Genomic DNA, 22,553 nt, shown 5'->3' on the forward strand with positions numbered 1-22,553 from the left:
GAAAAATATCCCCACCACTGAGACAGACCCAGACTGCACAGGGAGGAATGCTGAGGTGCCAGGAGCCTCGAGTCCATAAAACCCACTATGGGCATCATAAAAATCACTGAAAAACAAGTGACACAGAAACCACTCGATTCTGGGAGTTAAAGCCTTTGTAAATTACCTTGGAATGAATAAACCATGGGATCACCAAGGCTGTGAGGCACCTGCAAGGTCATCCAGCCCCACCGTCAGAACAGCATCACCAACCCTAAAATGTGTCCCCAGGTGCCACATCCAGTCACACTTCCAGGTGACTCCACCACCTCCCTGGGCAACTTATTCCAATGCCTATTACCACTCTTTCAATGATTTTTTTCCCCTAATAGCTGATCTGAATGTCCTCTGACATAATTTAAGGCCATTTCCTCTCATCCTTTCATTTGAGATATGGCAGAAGAGACCAACCCCCACCCAACTACAAATTCCTCTCAGGTAGTTCTAAAGCTAAACTACCACATCAAGAGATCTGGGGATCCTTTTGCTAATAAATATTTTTAAAACCCACCATGATTAATGACTCCACATAAGCTCTTCTGGGAAATTAATGTAGATTTCATCTGAAGGCAATGTTGCAATATAGTGCAGATGTTATTATCTAGGTTTATTCATTACAGAGAATTAACTACACTAAGGTAATTTGTAAACACTTCTGGAGTGAATTCAATGCAGAAGGGATGTCCAGATACCAGATTCTAGATACCATTGTCAGTAAGTTCTTCCCTAAAAATCCTCCTTGCAAGCCAAATTATCCTTATCAGTGCTACAAAATCTTAAATTGCCTGTAACAATTTGTCATATAAAATCAACGGCTGCAATCTTTATTTTACTCAGTGGGGCTGGAAATATGATCCTTTACATAGCAATTATTATATTACATTTAACATGATAAGCTCAGCCACACTGTGACGTTACAGACAGATTAGGCTGCAATAAACTCAAATAGAAACTAAGAAAGAGAAATGTTCCAGGGTTTTATCTCATGATCACACAGAAGGAGAAGAAAAAAACCCAACAGTTGTTGTGCCTGATGAGCAAAAAACTTGAAAAATACAGGAAATATCAATTTTTAGACCTAAGAGAGGTAGTCTAGCTGGCCTAAAGGTCTTTAAAAAAGATGAAGTTAAATTCAAGATGGTATTATGTGCTTTCACATTACTTTATAAAAGCAAATAGAACAGGAATTACAATATGTCCAGCTGTTACCTTCCACAAGAAATCAGAAATTATTGAGGGTCAAACTTCTTAATGCAGAAGCAGTGGAAGGTTCTCAAAACCAAATGTGAGTTGTATTTAAATGAGATGACTCAGCCACAACGTTCCTGACAACAACCCCTGAATATAAACTGTTTCTTATAATGAAAAGGCATTTTCATTGAGGAAAAAGCAAATAAATTAGTGGGACAAAGGGGAGTGTTTCTCTTTGCTATAGGAGTACAAACTGAATCATTCACCTTTAACACCTCATGGTTCTTGTACTGCAGGATTTTAAAGGAACTTGGGGATGAGGAAAAAACAAAAGCCTATCTTTTTAAGTGTAAACTTTTTCAAAAAGGAAAAATATATTTCCTATTGTAAACTTCTTTCACAGAAAATCATCAGCCACAGCTCCTCCTCTTTTTGTTTTTATTTTCAGCAATTTCTTAAGAGAGAAGGGGAATCTGTTTTATATTAGCTGTTATTTCAGAAGGAACTTGGGGAAACTAAAAAATTACCTGCTGAGAACAAAGGCATTATATAGAGAAACAGTTCTCACATTTCACAATCAACCAGATCAACAAATACTATTTTTACATAGAACAGTAACTATTTTCATCTGTTTCACTATGGCTACCTATCTGTTTGTTTGCTGCATGGATGTTTTTTCCCAACTACTTTAAAGAGGTGAATTTTACTTTCACTCTGATGTCTTGCAAGACTCCTTTTGGGTCAATAAAACTAGTTTAATACTTTTCTGAATGAAAAAAAGAGAGGGTCTGGGCCTGGAAGAAGACACAAAAGGCCAAGAGGTTTGTTTTTACAACCCTACATTCATTTAAAAGCATTACCTGATGTTTACTTGCTCTCTACACATCACTATCACAAACTCCTTCCAAGAACACGGGGGAAGCACCTTGGCTAGAGATAAATTACCTACAGTGAGATACTGACAGCTGATACCACAGCAATAGGAACAGCTCTCAGGTATATAAAAACCAATACACACCCTGTTCTTCCCAGAGAAAGACTTGGAACATTTACAGGAAAAAATTCTTTTCTTTTTAAGTCAGGGGTTGAAAAATCTCTTTATACTTGTGGACTACATCCAGCACAGGTTGAAGGTGCCACCTGTGCCAAGGGTAATTTGTGCCCTGTGTCCACGCTGTGGGTTTTGTACCAAGAGTGGCACACAGTGCTGCTACCACCTGAAGTGTGTGTGACCTAGATTTTTTAATATTTATTACCATTAATTATGGGCTCTTAATCAAAGCATCTGCCTCAGGCCCCGAGTAGGAACAATGAAAATGTATTTTCATCCTAGAATCATAGAATGGCTTGGGTTGGAAGGCATCTCAAACATCACCCAGTTCCCTGGGCAGGGACAGCTCCCACTAAACAGCTGGCTGGTTGTTGCTTTTCTGTCAGGATTTTAAACAAGGATTCTCAGCCATCCAGAAAAGCTGCATTCGTTGTTGCTCAGTTTCTGCACCTTTTCTGTGAAAAATTAAAAATTATTTGTCCCAGTACCTTGAGACCAATTTGTCTGGACTCTGTACAGACATACAGAGAAGGAGAATTTTGAAAATTACCCAGAAAAACAATCCTCCATCAATGCATTCATATAAAACGTGTCATGCAAACTTCTAACACACTTTTTTTTGTCAAGCCATCACTTACATGCTGACTCTTTTTTAATTTTTCAGAGCAGAACCAGATTCCCTCCGGAAGCCCCACGGATGTGCCGTGTCTGGCCATGCTTCCCCTCTCTTTCCTCCTCCTGCTCCCCCTGGGGCTTTGGCACTTGTAACAGGGGAAGCCAACCTTGTCTTTGGGAAATTCTCCTCACCAGAGGAACTTTTCTGGGCAGATCAGTGTGATCCCTGCTCCAGAGCCACGGGAAAGAAGCACCAAGAGCTGAGAACAGACCAAGCATTCGGTGTTTACATCCCACATTCTGGTGTTCCACAAAACCAAAGGCAGCAAAACTCCGAGGTGCCAAGTCTGCTTTGGCATTTGTTTCTTGGAGTCTGGTTTTAGTGATGCCAGGATATACATTTTAATTTGGATTGTGTGGGTTTGCTCTGCCGCCAGGATAAAAGGCTCACAGAACTCCAGGATCAGGTTATAGTTGGTCCTGGTGAGATCTTTTGCCTCTCATCTGCTGTCCTTCAAGACAACTGAAAGGAGGAGTGGGGGTAACCACCCTCTGTGTCAGACAAAAAGTGGAAGTAGGAAGACACTCCCATTTTGTGAACTGTAAGGATAGAAACCTTGTGAAACTTGTTTCTGTGCAACTTCAGCTTCTGTTTTCACTCCTAAGTGTCATGGGCTGTGAGTAAGAACCCTTTTTTTCCATAAGAAATGTAGTATTTCTTCAACAGAAGGGTGAAGCTGACTGAGAAAGAAGGTAAAAGTTCATAAAATATCCACACAGAGGAAGGAAGTGATGTACTACTACAAAATCCACTGCTAAATAAGCCAAAAAAATTTCAGAAGGCTAAATTCAGCATTGTCCTTTTTTGTAATGAAATAAGGCAAAACTGGATTCTTAAGCTGGAACTGTGCAATGAGAAATTGTTACTGTGACAATGTTACTTCTTTGAAAATGTACCTTTGGGGAGAAAAATATATTTAAAAACTCATCAGAACCATTGCAACTGATACCTATGCAAACTAAATGGGTGTATTTCTGGAAATGTCCAATTCAGGTAGCAGAGATGTCCTGTGCAAAACCTGGGTCCAAAGGATCCTGCAAACAAACAATGTCAAAGAAGTGCAGGAGTTTATTTCAGGCCAGAACTGCAACTACCCTGTTTCACAGCCAAAAAAGCATTCAGAGAACAGAACTGGTGATCAGCAGTGATTGAACACACCCCTCCTGAGCTCTCCTGACTCACAAGGAGGATGCACACAAAGTCACTTGGATTTGGAACAGTTGCACCTTTTTTTTCCCAATGGAGAGACAAGATTGTTTTTGCAAGGAAGGGACGGAATAAATCAGAGTTTAAAATGGATGTAAAGGAGACAGTTAGCTTTGAATTTCTTAACTAAAGACCCTTTCCCCATGGTGGGGAAGAGAAGCAAAATCCCACACGCTGCCTGTGCTGGTGCTGCAGTGAAGCTCAGCTGATATTTGGCTACCTTGGTACAGAGCAGCTCAATGGAACTGCTGGGGTCCAATTCCACAGAGAGATTTGTCTATAAGAATTGTACATACTGTGACTGTCTTTTTGTGTCCCACCCTCCAAATGTTTGTCTCAGATTTTGTATTGTATTTTTCTAGACACAATTTGATTACAAATAAAAACGTGAAATAAAACCAAAAACCCTGATGAGAACCATCGCTTGGTCTGTAAGAGTTCTTTATTTGTATTCTGGTTGTTCCCTCAGTTAGAGAGGCCCTTCTGAGATCAGAAAGTTTAAAAGGTAACATCTGTGTAGTTTTGCCGGCCCTAAAAGTCTGGACTGCCTGCCCTCATCTCAAGAACTCTATGACTTCTGAAAATCTGCTAGCCACGTAAGCAGCCCAGCATTTCTCAGGAATTGCAGAATCCCACAATAATTGAGGCTGGAAAAGATCATCGAGTCCAACACTTAGCACTGCCAAGTCCACCATTAAACCATGTCCCTCAGAGCCACATCTATCTCTTAAATCCCCTCAGGGAGTTCAGTTAAAGAATCTCAACATTTTAGTGCCAGCTGCATGTGAGGACACAGCCCCTGACGGATCAGCAGGCAGAGAGAGAGGAGAGACAAATTCCCCTGCCAGCAGTGCCCCTGTCCAGAGGGCTGCCAGAAAACCAGTCTGGCAGCAGCAAGGACTTCAAAACATATGTAACTTATAAGCTAAAGTCCATGTTTTGTGTCACAAACGAACCAGGAGCCCGTGCATTTTAGGATCAAGCTTTCCTCTTTGCAAAGGGTGCCACAAGGCAAAGGGATGTTGAAACAGCACATCCTGAAATAATTTGGTCAGGCTGTGCTAATTGCATTCCCACATAGTGCTGTATGTAGCAACAATCCAGACTGGAATTATAAAATTCCTTAAGCGCTGAAGGCCACATCAAAAAAAGATAAGGTCACATCTTTTAGCCAATGCAGATGGAATTTTTTTTGGAGGTGCAGGTGTGACTTGGCTGTCTTCTTCCTTTAACAATATCCTCCTTTCCCTTCTTTCCCTTCAGATTTTTCCTTTTCCTTAAACATTTTCTCTTAGCCTTTCTTTTCTAAACTATTGGTCAGATTCTGGGTTTATATCTCATCCTGGGTACCTTCCAATTACACTGTACATAAGACATCCAAAACCTCTCCCTCTCCCCTGATTCCTCCCCTTCCCCTCCCCACTTCACTCACACAGCTCTGCCTTTCATCAACAGGCACTGTGGGAATGCTGATTTAGCCTATATTAATTACATACTAAGAACTGCATTTTTCTCCACTTTTGCGTGGAATTAAGAAGGTGTTTCCATACATTCTGAGTATGGAAAGATATTTCACAAAAGAAAGTTGAAACAGCAACAAAAAACCAAAAACCCCCCAACCAAAACAAATATATTCCTACACCTAGTTTATAATTATTTTTCTCTTCCTTTTTTCTAAATTCTTTTTCTGTCTCATCCTTTGAGAAGAAAGGACTATCAGAAATGTATCACTACACACGATACACTCAGGGTATGGCAAAGGAACACAGGCCAAGCAGTTCCTCTCTCCTCAAGAGCAAGAATTTTAAGAATGAGGATCTGAAGCAAACAAATGAAGGGAAGGAGGAGAAGGAGGTTCATGGCATTTTCCAAGTGATGACATCTACTGATGCCAATCTTTTCTTGCCTGCTAAAAATTGCTGTGCTGGGCTTCTTGGTCAGAGATGGGAAAGAGACCGAGCCAGGGCAGGAGTGGTGCAAGAATTGAGCTGCAAGGACCCAGAGGAGCCCTGGCAGGGCTGTGCTCAGTGCCAAAGGACAGAAGCAACCCCAAGAGCCACCTGTGCAGCCTCCCCCAGCCTCCAGGTAATTCCCCCAGGACACTGGAGGATGTTCCTTTTCACCTGCCCTGCTCCATTGGCATCCCTGCCCACCACGTACTGACAGGTCACTGAGGATGTCATGTAAATAGGGTTGCAATGTAAACTGTTATGTAAATTGCAAAACCAGATATGCAAATGGTCTTAAAATTGCATTTAAGGAATCCAGAGTGGTAGCACAGAGTCCTTCTTGTGCTCCCAGCCCAGTTTCACCTTTATTGCTGGAATAAAGAGAGGATTTCTGCTGCCTTTTTTTCACAGTGCCCTCCTACAAAGTAGAGGAAAACTAAAACACAAGGAAATCCATTTCAGTAACACCTGCATGGCTAAAACAACCTTGCAATTTCAGCCCCAAACCAGAGTCTTTTACAGGAATCCCTTTACAGCACAAAAGGGAGGCAAACTTCCAAATTGCTTTGAACCCAGAAGTCACTAATGCTGAAATCTCAGTGGTAGCATTTTCCCAGTGACAAGCCATACAAAGCCCTTTTGATGCAGGCAGCTCAAAGCATTTTTAGAAATCCAGGGAGCTCCCCAACACCATCCCTGCACACTGCTGGAAAGAGTCATTCCTGGTCTAGGGGGAGAAAGATGAAGCAGTACAATTTTTTTTCAGCTGACACTGTTGGCAGATCAAAAACCTCAGTCAAGATTCCTCACTTTGTTTTGGGTTTGTTTTGTGCCAACAGCAGGAGAAACTTCCTAGCTACTGCTTTACACAGTATTGGGCATTTATTCTATCAGCACCATCATTTCTTGGTCATAAACTGAAAAATATTAGAAGTCTAATCATGTAAATGGACTAATGTATTCATTCTCAGAGTGTATTTTGAAAATAAAACACTTGTAATACTAACTGCACAAGGATGCAGACACATCCAGTGTATTGATATGGAACTAAAAGCTTTTAGTAATAGGCCCAGTATAAACATATGAGCTAGATAATATAGTATTCAATTTCTACCAACTTTACCCAAAAAATTGTAGAACTTTATGGCTGCAGAGAAAAGTTACTGAAAAGATTGGTGTTAATAGATTATCACCTTTAAATCAAGCCCATTGAAATTGGTTTGTAAAGCCATGATATGAATAAGATTCTGATGTTTTCATGTTTTTAAAATGCTTCACATGGCATAAACTTTTTATACTTGAGTCCACCTACTATGCTAGCATTTATTTCCTTGTTGTATCATCCATCTGTTTTTAAATGTAATCATTGCTGTGAGTTGTGTGTGCAGCTCTGTGCTGTGTGAGCACCTCCACTGACAAGTGTGAGCTGTGTGACCACGGAAGGGCCTGGGTGACCTCTAAATATTGTTTGCAACTCTCCTTTTTTATGACTCAGATTGCAGCAGCACATGGGACGTTTAAATGTCCCTGTTTATTGTCTTTTCCCAGAGCAGTACCTCACGCCATTCCCAGCAGTTATCTATAACCACCATTCCAATTTCCTGCAAGTGAAGATTTGAGTGACCAGCACACCTTGAGTTGTCCTTCCTTGGCTGGGTGGTGACACAGGAATTGTCTGTCTTGAAAGTTCCCTCACTGTGCAGAATGGGAGGAGCATTCAGTTCTTGAGTCTTCCAAAGTTTCTTCAGGAATGAAAGGGATCTCTTTGAAAACTAAGGAGCACAAAAACAATTCACACATTTAAGGAGTGATCTCCTCTTCTCTCACTTGCAGTACCTTGGTGGACCACACCTACATATTCCATATGGCAAGAGCATATGGATGATCATATGTTACATCAAAGACATTTTTAAGACGTCTTTGGACATTATTATTGCCAAAGAATGGCTGTAAAAGCATTTTTTTCCAATATTTGGCAGTAACACTGGTAAGAGAGTGTTACTCCAACAAGGAGTTGGTTTGATCATGTTTTTCTAAGGCCAGATTAGCTGATTAATGCTTTCCTCTGTCAACTCCCTTTAATTTCATGTGACGTGGGAGAAATGGCCCATAGAGAACATCAGGAAAAAATTAGTGTGCACACATTTGATGCAGAATCATAAAATCTTACAATGGTTTGGGTTGGAAGGGGCCTTAAGGATAATCCAAACCCCTGCCATGGGCAGGGACACCTTCCACTAGACCAGAATTTTCACTATTAATTCAGCTAAGCCTGAGGGCAGTCATTCCACAGCCTGACATCCAGAAAGAGTACTGAAAAAATACTGAAAACAAGCAAAGAAGGCGATTATTAATTTTTAAATATGCAGCAGGAAATCACATTGCTGTCAGTGCTGCAATCTTCACTGCAGCTTCTCTTTCAGCTTTTGGGACAGTCCCAGTTTACCCCTTCTCTTCCCCTCTCTCTCTCTCTTTCTGCAGAGATGTTGGCCAGTGCTGAATCAGCCTGGAGAAAATAACCAAATATCAGCTCCTTAATTCTCCTGAGGGCTAGGGCTCACCCATTCAATAAGCAAGCTTCCCCTCAAGCATTTGAAGCCACAGGAAGCAGAAAACCAAGTCAAACAAAAGACTCAAGCCCTGTAATGAAGGCAACCCTTACTTATTTGAAGGTGCAGGATTATCTAAGTTCCCACTCTGAAAAAAATTATAAGTGCGTGCATATTCACACATATAAAATACTGCTAGCTTGCAAAGCCACAGACACTCCAAGAAACAGTGTGTATCCTCTCAGGGATATTTCTAGGCCTGGTAAATGTCCTTCCCAACAAACCTTCGTTTCAGTCACGTTGGCCATAAGACCACTAGTGCTTAAATAAAACCAAAACAACAAAGCAAAAGGAAACAAAAAACCCCATCCCTACCAAAAAACCCCCAAACCTCACTGTGTATCTTTATGACTTTATACTACACTTATCTTCAATTTTCCTAGATATCTATATCACAGGAAGGGGCTAGAGCTTAACTGATGTGTATTTGCTACTATATTTTCAGGAGGATAAATAACTGTGCTGAAGAACTGAATCTTAACAACACAGCAGGACAAATGCATTCATTGCAATGGAATTGGATGTCCTATCTATTATTGTGAAGGTAGGACGAAGAAATATTTCTTTTATTCTCCATATGGATCTAAAAGGTCCAAAAAACTGCCCTACAGAACTGTCCCATGTTCCAGCTGTCACACAGCTGGAATATTGTCCCTGGCTAAGTGGAACCCTGCACAGAACGTTGTTCACCAAGTGCCCTCTGCTGGCTTTTTATTCCCCCGAAAAAGTGTCTCTTGTAGCCACAAACCGAAGGGTGAAAAACAGCACGGGCTTCTCAAGCCCTGACTTTCGTTTCTGCTTTTAGAAGAGAAAAGCTCTGCTGCCAAATTTGTGAACACTGCAACAACCCGTAGAGAAACATTTCCTAAAACGGGGTTTGTGTAAAACCATCAATGAGGCAAAAGGGGACAGGCAGAAGCACGGCTGAGAGACAGCAGCTCCTCCCACCCCTGCAAATTAATCCTGCAAGCACCAGAAAAGCACCTCGAGCAGGAACACATTTCTTACAATTCCCTTCCAGCAGCACAAAGCTCTTCAATGCTTCCCAAAGATAAGAAATGTCAGGAATCCGTAAGCCAGCTATTGCAGGACTCCTGGTGGAGACTTCAAGAAGACTCTTTCACTTCTTATTTCTCATAGCATTTAGCAAAACATATTAATCATAAACTCCTGACCACTTGGCTGAAAGTTGCAAACCCATCACCCGCTCCAATCCACCCTATGGAAGGAAAGGAAAATCCCAGCTTTGCAGACAAATCTATAATAATAATCTCTAAATGCACGTGGAATTTCCCTCCAAATTTACACTGGCTAAAAGCCAAGATGACAACCCTACATCCTCCCCCAAAGTTAAACAACTTTCATCTGCTAACAAAAAATGAAAACCAAAACAAAAAACAATAAACACAACCAAAAAGAAAAAAAAAAAAAGAAAAAAAGAAAAACCACACCACCATATCTTTGAAAACTGTGTGTATCAGAGGTTTCTAGTCAGCACAATACTGCAAAATTAAAGAGAATTTTAAAAACTAAAGGCAATTCTGGTGCATTCTCCTTTGAAAACCCCCATTCTCTCTAAATTCAGAGAAATTAAAAAAGTAGGGTAAAAAGAGTTGAGAACTATAAAGAGGCACCATGTGGGTGATCCAACCAACTTCCCACAGCTGCTCACTGATGGTAACAGCAATTTTTGAAAGATCATCTTTTTTCTCAGGGCACCTGAATGTGAAGATTCAGCATCTAAGAACGACTGTGCCACCACAGCTTCACTTCCTAGGAACTGTAGATAAGAGAAACCTGAAATTGCAGCCCTCAGCCCTGCTGTGGTGAGGGAGCTATGGAAGGTTTAACCCAGAGCTGAGTTCTTGCAGCAGAGGAAGGTGCTGTTAACAAGGCACAACAGCTGCTCTTCCACCTTGGAGATTTCAATACCATTTCTGTTACCAAATTTCTTTTAAAGCTCCTGAAGATGTGGGAAACACATGCACTTTGAAATGTTATTACATTTTAAATGAACAATGACCTCCCATCCTCTGCTTAGGCTCTGTATAAAATTGATCCTAAAAAGATCCACTTTGAACAAGCAAAGGGCTATTTTTGCACTGAATTATATGGTGGCAGTATTTTAAATTCTGCTTCTTACCACCTTGATGCTGAAAATTTCATGAAGAATTTGATGCATAAGCAAAAAAGGTTTCAGAGAATGTCCAAAATCCACTTTATGAACCATGCCTACTTCCACAATGATTTGGTGTCTGTGCATGATTCCTTTGTAACCTCATTGGAGTTGGTGATCTGCACAGGGAATCTCTGAAATCCCCAAGAAAACAGTGCCAGCACTGAAGTACAAATTCAAATCTTCTAAATCCAACTGTGATTTTTTTTTCTTTTAGTGACAAAAAATTGATCATTAGGAGGTTCCAGAAGCAAAAGTGCTTGTTCCCTGAACCCTGACTGAGCAAGCTGAGCATGCCCGACACTCATACTCAAGCTTCCCTTCACTCACCCCAATAAAAAAAGTCACCCCACACCACTGGCAAGTGTTCAGCCACAAATGACATTTGCCATACACCAAGTCAATCTCAGGCTTGAAGATTCATTTATGAAGCACAAAATTCTCCCTTGAAAATATGGGTTCACTTCAGCAAATCAGTCATGGAAGAGAAATTTTAATCCAAGGTAAAGGGTGTCATTTCGCTTGTTTGTTCATTTGAATTTGAGAAATGTGTCCTGCTCAGAAGAAAGGTGACAAAAAACCTGGAAGAGGTGGAGAAGATTCTGCTGGATTCTATATGGAAAAAATGTGCAAAATTGGTGAACTGAAAAGCAGAAAAACTGCTAAAATGTACCAACCAGTGTAAGTTATCACAGGCAGCTCCCAAACAAAAGTGAAAAGACAAGGAGAAGATAAAGGCAGAAACAAATTTATTTAGACATCATTATTCCAGACATTCAATAATACTTCTTTGGAGAAAGCTTTATTACCCTAAAGCAGGGGAAGTTAGGATAATTTGAGATTGTTTTTTCCATTCACTACTTGTCATACACCTGCTTTAACAGGGCAGCTGTCCTTAGGAGTTGTGCGTCACATCAGTGGATATTAATTTCTTCCTCATTTCAAGACTTTTAAAACTATAATGGGCCAATGGATGAGTTTTCCAAAGTGCTACTGGTGTGGCAGTTGTGTCCTGCTGCTGATTGGTGTTCACAATGACAATGTGAAAGCAGGATTCTTCGAAATGGAAACCAAATCTTTTCATTAACACTGAGTTAAATTAAGACGTGGAAGATGTCTCTTCCCTCAGCAAGTGACCCTGGCTGTTAGTTCCCAGACACAGGCCTGAGCTTAGACACCTTGAACCATGCACTCATTCCTCTCTGCTCCCATTCTTCATCCACTAGATATGCTGCCATGTGCCAAACCCCTACATCACACCCGCCCTCAGCTTCTGAAAGGGCTTTGAGTCTTCTTCCCCCTCAGAACTGGTTTGACATTGGTGTATTGGTGTTTCAGTTCTGATTGTTTCAGAACACATCTAGTCAAGTTCTGTGCAGATGGAAAAGCTCAAGAAAATGCTCTGTGTCTCAGGCCAGGCTCCAGTCCTCTGCTGCAGTGCCCCTCCCTCAGAAAGGCACAGAAAATCCTGCAGCTGGCAATCAATCAGCTTCATATCAGCATTCACTAGAGTGTGAACAGGACAAGCAGGTGCAAATGTCTCCGTTGGTCCATGAAGTTTGATGCTACACCCTAAATTTAGACATTTCTGATTTTATTTGCCAGTTAATTTTAGCACATTCTTTACCATTGCCCCAATGCCATCAAAGATATGGTGTAATGCTGTTTCACACATAAATGCTGGGGTGGTCACCACCTTATTTTTTGTATCCATATGAGCTTCGTGAAAAGGAGTTAAGGAAAACACGGAACTTGCAGATGCTGCCTGCAAAATGAACCAGCACTGACAAAACCTCACAGCTCCACTATCCTATAAAAACTTCCTCTAAATATGTTGTATCATCCAGCTATAAAGACACCTGCAACCTATAATCCAAGCTATGACAAGGTATTTCTGGCAGAAATACAAATGCTGCATGAGAAACCTGTGGAAACACCCAGAAACACAAGAAAACCTACAAAATTCACTGATGGCAGTAAAATGTCTCAGAGTACAGTCTGCAGCATTAGACCTCAGGAAAAGGATAAAAATCTCAAAGAGAACTGACCAGCTGTAACTCATGCCAGTTTTATGTGCAAATTCATGCAGCACTTGGTGTATTACTGGGTGTCCAAGGGAGCTGACTGAGAACTTTGACTCCCAGGGTGTGGTTCCACAGCAGCAGTTACACAGCTGTGGACAGAAGAGTTTCTAATCCTGCACTGCACCACTGCTTTCTGCTACCCACTGCACATCCCCATGAAAATCTATGTGGGAAAGCACAGACCCTACACGTGTTCATTCCTTTAATGACACATTTCTGAACTGTCTCCCAACATGGGAATTACCAGGAAAGGATATGGTTACTTCTTTCACGCAGTGCTTTGCTCCCAGCTCTTTGATGGCTCCTGCAGTCCCAGCATAAGGCCACTTGCCCCCTTCCTCCTCCTCGTGGCCCACAGTTACCTCAGCTCCAGAGAGCACCTTTGCTGCCAGCACTGGGGAAATGCAGCACAGGCTGCAACAGAAGAAACTGTAAGAGCAATTCTGCAACAGCATTAATTCCAGAACTTGCTCACAACTGACAAGATTCAAATGGAATTTCAGCCTTGAAAAGCTGAGCTACATCACAAGGCAACTTCCTCTCAGCATTTCCTCAGCTTCTCTTTGAGAAATACCTACACACATAGATCTTGAAAAACACATTTTAAAAACAGGCTACAAATGACACAAAATACAAGATACTTTTTCGAGTTACAACAACAGCTGCACATTTCAACACAACACAGGTTGTCTCCATGCTCACACCTCCAAACAAATGCCATCCAACACTCACATACATACCCAATAGGTTTGCCTGCTTTGTGGAAATCTTTCAGGACTCGCTCAACTTCTCTGTTCACTTTGCAATCCTTCCCATCAACAGCAAAGGTAGATCTGTCACAACAAGAAACCCACACAAAGCTCAGTATAAACCTACAAACAGAGGTATTTGCTTATCTGCTGTGAAACTGGCTCCAAAGGATCATCCCAAACTCACAGCCACTAAAAAATTGGTTTAAAACACTCTGGAGATGACCATCAATGCTTTAGACAAAATGTCTCTCTTCTAAAACTTTGGTCTGCCAGAAAGTCCCTTACTTAATAAAAACATCTTAAAATGAGAATTATCAAATCAGCTTTCTAGGATTACTGAGAAGTTGAACAGCCATCTTTTCAAAGAAGAAAATATGTAAGAAGAAAAGGGAAGTAAAATTCATGTTTCTCAAAGCCAACAAAAAGGCATTTCAATAGCAAGATTATCAGTATTCCACATGGCTAACACTTCTTGTTCCTTTTTTTTTTTTTTTTTTTTTGAGCCAGCTCTTGTTTTATAATTATAAAGTAACAGGGGATTTTCCAGTAGGCAGAGAGAAGAAACAGTAACAACACTACAAGCACCTAAAACCATTTGGTTTACCTTCACTTCCCTCAGGCCCAAGAAGAAACACCACTAGGGGGAGTAAAAAGGATTTATGCATTATCTAAACTCTTGAATTCTCATCAACATTGCTCAGAGAATTTAAAACAAGAAAATGACTTTGAAAGGAATGATCCTTATTAATTATTAGGAGTTACATAGGTAGTAAATAAGGCCATTTATGGATTTTGTTGTGTGAATCTTGGTTCACAGAATGACAGAATGGTTTGTCCTGAAAGGGACCTCAAAGATCATCTCATTCCTACCCCTCTGCCATAAGCAGTGACAACTCCCTCTAAATCACGTTGCTCCAAGCTCCATCCAACCTGGCTTTGAACACTGCCAGGCATGGGGCATCCACAGCTTCTCTGGACAACCTGTTCCAGTGTCTCACCACCCTTACAGCAAGCAGCTGCTTCTTAATATCTCATCTAAACCTACTGTCTTTCAGTTTAAATTCATTCCTCTTTGTACCATCACACCAGACCCTTGCAAAAAGTCTCTTGCCATCTTTTCTGCACGTTTCCTTCAGCTACTGAAAGGCTGCTGTTAGATCAGCACAAAGCCTTCTCTTTGCCAGGCTGATTATGCATGGTGAATTATGAATATTTAGTTGAGGAATGTGATGCTTGGTTGGCACTCACAAGTTTTTGGCAGCTCCGAATCCACCGGGGAATATCACAGCATCATGGTCTGCTGTGGTGAGCTTAGCCAGGCTTGCGATTTTACCACGAGCGATTCTTGCAGACTCCACTAAAACATTCCTTGAAGCACCAGAAATAAAACAATGTGATTATTTAAGCATTTGCACACAGAAGAGTGTAAATAAAGTCTTGCAGAGGAAGAGGAGGGTGAGGAAGGGAGGAAGCCAGAACATTGGTACTTAGTAACTGAAGCTATTGATGGTTCTGAAATGCTACTGCTGGGAACCACAGGCACTGACAGACTGTAGATAATCAAGTCCAGAAAACTCAGGCAGCATCTTCTCTCCAAGAAAACCACCACAGCTGGCTTAAAGCTACTAAAGGCACCTAGCCAAGTGCTACAAGAGCCATTCCAGAATGCCCAACACATCACAGACTTACCTAGACTCAGCTTCAGCTGGTTGCCCTTTACTGTGGTCAATGACGTGCATCTGAGGGACATCTGGAGCAAACATCTGAACCTCAGCGCCCCCACGGCTCAGGTGTACCAGCACACTACAAAAACAGAGATACAACGTGCAGAAAACTCTAAAGGACAGGCTTTATCTGACCCCTAAATGTGCTGCAAATATTCCACCAACTGACTTTGAAAGATGAGGAAAAACACACATCCTACCAAAGCAGGCAACCAGGAACAACAAAAGCTTCCTTTCTGCAAGTCCCCAGGTGTTATGGAAGAATCTCACAATTAACACAGCCATTAACATTGAATCTAGGTCTAGGTGACACATCTCTTATTAACTCACAGGAAGAATTAATTCCACTTAGGCATTAACAATTCTGCTGTTAGATTTAGCCCCAGGAATGGAAACTCAAGCAGTTCTGAAATGAAGTCTGTATTTAACTCTCTTGGGACTGAATCTGGAACTCTGAGTTTCTGTTTCTGAAGAGAGTCTTTCCCAGACTCACTGTTCTGGCATCACACACTCAGTGCTCAATCTTTGCACAGTCACTGGGTTCCACAAGAATGCAGCCTGAGCTCACAATTAGGCTGTGAGAAAACTGTGAGAAAGCCTCATCATTCATCTCTTTAGGGAATTCTGATGGCCAGAGACAGCAAAACTAAAATAAACAAACTGCTGCAATGTAATGGAGGCTTTTTTGGAGCCCACAGCCCAACTTACGCTGATGCTTCATGGATTTCTGTGCCATCGTAAACCCTGATGAGAGCCATCGCTTGGTCTATAAGAGTTCTTTATTTGTATCCTGGTTGTTCCCTCAGTTAGAGAGGCCCTTCTGAGATCAGAAGGTTTAAAAGGTAACATCTGTGTAGTTTTACTGGCCCTAAAAGTCTGGACTGCCTGCCCTCATCTCAAGAACTCTATGACTTCTGAAAATCTGCTAGCCACGTAAGCAGCCCAGCATTTCTCAGGAATTGCAGAATCCCACAATAATTGAGGCTGGAAAAGATCATCGAGTCCAACACTTAGCACTGCCAAGTCCACCATTAAACCATGTCCCTCAGAGCCACATCTATCTCTTAAATCCCCTCAGGGAGTTCAGTTAAAGAATCTCAACATTTTAGTGCCAGCTGCATGTGAGGACACAGCCCCTGACGGATCAGCAGGCAGAGAGAGAGGAGAGACAAATTCCCCTGCCAGCAGTGCCCCTGTCCAGAGGGCTGCCAGAAAACCAGTCTGGCAGCAGCAAGGACTTCAAAACATATGTAACTTATAAGCTAAAGTCCATGTTTTGTGTCACACTTAAAAATGAACCAGGAGCCCGTGCATTTTAGGATCAAGCTTTCCTCTTTGCAAAGGGTGCCACAAGGCAAAGGGATGTCGAAACAGCACATCCTGAAATAATTTGGTCAGGCTGTGCTAATTGCATTCCCACATAGTGCTGTATGTAGCAACAAGCCAGACTGGAATTATAAAATTCCTTAATCATCACACTGACAGCCACATCAAAAAAGACAAGGTATCACATCTTTTAGCCAATGCAGATGGAATTTTTTTTGGAGGTGCAGGTGTGACTTGGCTGTCTTCTTCCTTTCCCTTCTTTCCCTTCAGACTTTTCCTTTTCCTTAAACCTTTTCTCTTAGCCTTTCTTTTCTAAACTATTGGTCAGATTTTGGGTTTAGATCTCACCCCGGGTACCTTCCAGTTACACTGTACATAAGACATCCAAAACCTCTCCCTCTCCCCTGATTCCTCCCTTTCCCCTCCCCACTTCACTCACACAGCTCTGCCTTTCATCAACAGGCACTGTGGGAATGCTGAGTTAGCCTATACTAATTACATACTAAGAGCAGCATTTTTTTCCACTTTTGCGTGGAATTAAGAAGGTGTTTCCATACATTCTGAGTATGGAAAGATATTTCACAAAAGAAAGTTGAAACAGCAAAAAACCAACAAAAAAACCCCAACCACAACAAATATATTCCTACACCTAGTTTATAATTACTTTTTCTCTTCCTTTTTTCTAAATTCTTTTTCTGTCTCATCCTTTGAGAGGAAAGGACTATCAGAAATGCATCACTACACACGATACACTCAGGGTATGGCAAAGGAACACAGGCCAAGCAGTTCCTCTCTCTTTAAGAGCAAGAATTTTAAGAATGAGGATCTGAAGCAAACAAATTAAGGGAAGGAGGAGAAGGAGGTTCATGGCATTTTCCAAGTGATGACATCTACTGATGCCAATCTTTTCTTGCCTGCTAAAAATTGCTGTGCTGGGCTTCTTGGTCAGAGATGGGAAAGAGACCAAGCCAGGGCAGGAGTGGTGCAAGAATTGAGCTGCAAGGACCCAGAGGAGCCCTGGCAGGGCTGTGCTCAGTGCCAAAGGACAGAAGCAACCCCAAGAGCCACCTGTGCAGCCTCCCCCAGCCTCCAGGTAATTCCCCCAGGACACTGGAGGATGTTCCTTTTCACCTGCCCTGCTCCATTGGCATCCCTGCCCACCAGGTACTGACAGGTCACTGAGGATGTCATGTAAATAGGGCTGCAATGTAAACTGTTATGTAAATTGCAAAACCAGATATGCAAATGGTCTTAAAATTGCATTTAAGGAATCCAGAGTGGTAGCACAGAGTCCTTCTTGTGCTCCCAGCCCAGTTTCACCTTTATTGCTGGAATAAAGAGAGGATTTCTGCTGCCTTTTTTTTTCACAGTGCCCTCTTACAAAGTAGAAGAAAACTAAAACGCAAGGAAATCCATTTCAGTAACACCTGCATGGCTAAAGCAACCTTGCAATTTCAGCCCCAAACCAGAGTCTTTTACAGAAATCCCTTTACAGCACAAAAGGGAGGCAAACTTCCAAATTGCTTTGAACCCAGAAGTCACTAATGCTGAAATCTCAGTGGTAGCATTTTCCCAGTGACAAGCCATACAAAGCCCTTTTGATGCAGGCAGCTCAAAGCATTTTTATAAATCCAGGGAGCTCCCCAACACCATCCCTGCACACTGCTGGAAAGAGTCATTCCTGGTCTAGGGGGAGAAAGATGAAGCAGTACAATTTTTTTCAGCTGACATTGTTGGCAGATCAAAAACCTCAGTCAAGATTCCTCACTTTGTTTTGGGTTTGTTTTGTGCCAACAGCAGGAGAAACTTCCCAGCTACTGCTTTACACAGTATTGGGCATTTATTCTATCAGCACCATCATTTCTTGGTCATAAACTGAAAAATATTACAAGTCCAATCATGTAAATGGACTAATGTATTCATTCTCAGAGTGTATTTTGAAAATAAAACACTTGTAATAATAACTGCACAAGGATGCAGACACATCCAGTGTATTGATATGGAACTAAAAGCTTTTAGTAATAGGCCCAGTATAAACATATGAGCTAGATAATATAGTATTCAATTTCTACCAACTTTACCCAAAAAATTGTAGAACTTTATGGCTGCTGTAAAAAGTTACTGAAAAGATTGGTGTTAATAGATTATCACCTTTAAATCAAGCCCATTGAAATTGGTTTGTAAAGCCATGATATGAATAAGACTCTGATGTTTCCATGTTTTTAAAATGCTTCACATGGCATAAACTTTTTATACTTGAGTCCACGTACTGTGCTGCTGTTGGGAAAATAGCATTTATTTCCTTGTTGTATCATCCATCTGTTTTTAAAAGTAATCATTGCTGTGAGTTGTGTGTGCAGCTCTGTGCTGTGTGAGCACCTCCACTGACAAGTGTGAGCTGTGTGACCACAGAAGGGCCTGGGTGACCTCTAAATGTTGTTTGCAACTCTCCTTTTTTATGACTCAGATTGCAGCAGCACGTGGGACGTTTAAATGTCCCTGTTTATTGTCTTTTCCCAGAGCAGTACCTCACGCCATTCCCAGCAGTTATCTACAACCACCATTCCAATTTCCTGCAAGTGAAGGTTTGAGTGACCAGCACACCTTGAGCTGTCCTTCCTTGGCTGGGTGGTGACACAGGAATTGTAGCTAGCAGGGCACTAATAACTATTTTCCATGTAATTTTAGATCTAGTTTCCTTTTTCTCCTTTTTTTTTTTCTTTTTTTTTTCTTTTTCTTTTTTTTTGTTTGTTTGTTTGTGGGTTTGTTTTTTTTGTTTTGTTTTGTTTTGTTTTTTTTTTCTTTTCTTTTTCTTTTTTTTTTTTTTCAGCTGTGCCAGATCCAATTTATTCTGGAGCTGTGGTTGCTGGAGCCCGGCGGGCTCGGAACGGCGGGGAGGGGACAAACCCGAGCTCCTGGGGACATCTGGGGGGGCTGCTGGTGGCAGGACAGCCCCGTCCCCGCAGGGAGCGGCTGGAAGAGCCCCCCGGGATTGTGCAAAGCTGGGACCTGAGACACCCTGGCACTGCTGAAGTGAAGGAGGGGCTGAGCACCCACCCTGCCCTGCACCCCGGCTCCAAGGCCCCCCTCCTCCTGAGGGCAGTCAGGACACCCCAAACCCGACCTGGCCACGATCACTGCAGGGGTGGGGACAGTGGCACCCCCAGAAGGGGCACAGCAGAGTCCTGGCCAGCCCTGGCACTTCCCAACACATCCTGGGAGCGGGGCTGGGCTGCCCCGGGATTCCTGTGCAGGGAAAGCAGCTCCCCGTGCTGCTGCTGCTGCAGGGCGTGGGGACAGCAGAGACCTGGAGACCCCCGGGCCCCTGGGCAGGGCGTGGGGACAGCAGAGACCTGGAGACCCCCGGGCCCCTGGGCAGGGCGTGGGGACAGCAGAGACCTGGACGCCCGGGCCCCTGGGCAGGGCGTGGGGACAGCAGAGACCTGGAGACCCCCGGGCCCCTGGGCAGGGCGTGGGGACAGCAGAGACCTGGAGACCCCCGGGCCCCTGGGCAGGGCGTGGGGACAGCAGAGACCTGGACGCCCGGGCCCCTGGGCAGGGCGTGGGGACAGCAGAGACCTGGACGCCCGGGCCCCTGGGGCCCCTGGCCGTGCTTCCAGCTCCGTGAGGGGCTCTGGGAGCAGCCGGAGCCGGGACAGCCCCGGCCCTGCTCCTCCTCCCTGCCCCTCAGCCCCTCAGTGGCTGGCGCTGCCCTCGCTGTCCGAGTAGGCTCCCAGCAAACCCAGCGAGGACGTGGCTGCTGCTGCTGCTGCTGCTGGAAGGGAGCCGGTGCTGGTCGCGGTGCCCCCGGTTCCCGGCCCGTTCTCCAGGGCAGGATCTGGCTGCTGCCTCCTGCGGGCCACCAGCCCGGCCAGCTGGGCCCTGGTGCTGAGCTTGCCCACGCTGCGCTCCCAGCTCGCCGTCCTCGGCCTCTTGCTCTGGGGCTGGGGGTCCTCCTGCAGGATGTCCGTGGGTTTTCTCGGGGCCGTGGCACCGGGCCGGGGTTTGGCCGGTTCGGAGTCGGAGTCCAGCAGGAGCCGGCGGTGCTGCGCCTGCTCCAGCATGGCCTTCATCTCCTGCTCGTCCTCCTCCTGCTCCTTGCGCGTCTGCTTCAGCATGGCCTCAAAATCCACGTTGGCCTGGCGCTGGTTGAGCTCCTTCAGCTCCTGCAGGTTCTCCACGACCTCCATCTCCAGCTTGGAGTCCTTGGTTCGGTTCTCCAGGACCTTCATGGGGTTGCTGAGCTCCTCCTCTTCCCTCTCCTTCTGCAGCCTCTTCTCCTCCTCCTCCAGGAGCTTCTCTGCCTGGAAGTTCCTGGTGGCGCCGTGCTCCATGGTGTAATCCGTGTTCTCGGGGTCTGTCTTGAAGGTGAGCTCGGCCAGGCAGCGCGTGCACTTGATGTAGAAGCGGAAGAGGGGCAGCCCCAGGTAGAGCTCGTTCTGCACCGTCTCCTTGCGGGCGTTGAACTTCTTGCCCTTGTAGATGTACTCCCCACACGTCTTACACCTCATGTTGAAGGGGGCCATGAGCCTCACCACGTACTGCCGGTCCTTCGGGAGCTTGAGCTTCGGGATCTTGGCCGGATCGAAGTCCGGGGGGTAATATTTGTTCAGCACTTTCCGTTCCGACATCGCTGCGGCTTCTCCCGAGCCCGGTGCCGGTGCCGCCGCCGCTGCCCCCGCGCCGCCCGCCGCTTCCTTGCTGCATCACCTGTGCCCTCCTTGTTGTGCCTTCGGCCCCGCCTGCCTTCTCGTCTTTCGCACCGCCTCCCGGCTCTGGCAGCTGAGCCACGTCCTGCTTGTCTTCATTGTGCCCGAGAGGGGAAGAAATGCTCTCTACAACTGAGAGTATTTCCTGCCCTCTCCCTGCACAGCCGGCCGGAGCCGAACAAAGGGAGGGGCAAAGTGGAGCTGCATTCTCAGCCGCGGAATGCGTGGAATGCATGGAATTTCTACTGAAGCGCTTAGCTACCTTAGTCGTTTTCTTTTGTTTCTTTATCTTGGAGAGGGAAACAGAGGGACAGGGAGTTTGTTTTTCTCCGGCTAAAATTACGGCTTTGCTCTTTACAGCGAATGTTTGCAAGGTATTTATTGCTTTTTCCCAAATTACGCTTAACTCTGAACGTATCTTTGCTCTTTTTCCCGGTAAAACTACAGCGTCCCATATGAATCTTCCTTTTTCCTTCCATCCTGCTTCACTAAAAAGAAGCGATGGCAGCTTTGGCTTTCGTTCTTTCTGAACCCATAGGGCTAATTGTTCCATATTAGTTCTTATCTTATCGCCCCTCTGGGAGGCACCGATGGCTACACGCTGAAAATCAGCAGGGTAATCTCTTGCCATCGTTTCTTTTTAAAGTCTTTTTGACTCCTTCTGCGATCGCTGCTTACCTTCTTTCCGTCAAGTTTTTTTTTTTTTTTTTATATAAAATACTATAGTATTTTTTATATAAAATACTATACTATATAAAATACTATACTAATTTTATATAAAATACATATAAAATACTGCTAGCTTGCAAAGCCACAGACACTCCAAGAAACAGTGTGTTTCCTCTCAGGGATATTTCTAGGCCTGGCAAAAGTCCTTCCCAACAAACCTTCATTTTCAGTCACGTTGGCCGTAAGACAACTGGTGCTTAAATAAAGTCCAAACAAGAAAGCAAAAGGAAACAAAAAAACCCATCCCTACCAAAAAACCCCAAACCTCACTGTGAACCTTTATGACTTTATTCTACACTTATCTTCATTTTTTTCCTAGATATCTATATCAC

At 43.6% G+C, this 22,553-nt stretch overlaps 3 protein-coding genes across 8 annotated transcripts in view; 1 reads left to right on the forward strand and 2 right to left on the reverse strand.

Annotated features, from left to right (window-relative positions):
* LOC134548357 (V-set domain containing T-cell activation inhibitor 1-like) overlaps positions 1-7,769 on the forward strand; it is a 42,568-nt gene extending 34,799 nt beyond the window's left edge. For all 3 annotated transcript variants that reach the window (XM_063393076.1, XM_063393077.1, XM_063393078.1), the window contains one exon: positions 2,946-7,769. In XM_063393076.1, the coding sequence (XP_063249146.1) occupies positions 2,946-3,049 (104 nt within the window). In that variant the 3' untranslated portion in view covers positions 3,050-7,769. The remainder of the gene's footprint in view (positions 1-2,945) is intronic.
* A 3,860-nt stretch (positions 7,770-11,629) lies between these two features.
* On the reverse strand, positions 11,630-21,606 carry LOC134548359 (glutamine amidotransferase-like class 1 domain-containing protein 3, mitochondrial). Its single transcript, XM_063393083.1, has 6 exons — positions 21,494-21,606; positions 15,423-15,536; positions 14,982-15,101; positions 13,722-13,814; positions 13,239-13,395; positions 11,630-12,620 (listed from the first exon to the last, which is right to left on the reverse strand). Exons 1-6 carry the CDS (start codon positions 21,589-21,591, stop codon positions 12,492-12,494), a joined length of 711 nt encoding a protein of 236 aa, XP_063249153.1. The 5' UTR covers positions 21,592-21,606; the 3' UTR covers positions 11,630-12,491.
* Positions 19,963-21,549, reverse strand: LOC134548358 (splicing factor YJU2-like). 4 transcript variants are annotated; one of them, XM_063393080.1, is made up of 3 exons: positions 20,363-21,549; positions 20,227-20,318; positions 20,047-20,182 (listed from the first exon to the last, which is right to left on the reverse strand). In XM_063393080.1, the coding sequence occupies exon 1, from the start codon at positions 21,412-21,414 to the stop codon at positions 20,479-20,481; it is 936 nt and encodes a 311-aa protein (XP_063249150.1). In that variant the 5' UTR covers positions 21,415-21,549; the 3' UTR covers positions 20,047-20,182; positions 20,227-20,318; positions 20,363-20,478. The 4 variants fall into 4 exon arrangements, with proteins under 4 accessions (XP_063249151.1, XP_063249152.1, XP_063249150.1 ...); XM_063393079.1 differs by having other exon boundaries at positions 20,058-20,136; XM_063393081.1 differs by lacking the exon at positions 20,227-20,318 and having other exon boundaries at positions 19,963-20,090.
* Positions 21,607-22,553: the final 947 nt, after the last annotated feature.

Source organism: Prinia subflava, chromosome 3, assembly GCF_021018805.1.
Source record: "Prinia subflava isolate CZ2003 ecotype Zambia chromosome 3, Cam_Psub_1.2, whole genome shotgun sequence".
Classification (NCBI taxonomy): Eukaryota; Metazoa; Chordata; class Aves; order Passeriformes; family Cisticolidae; genus Prinia; species Prinia subflava.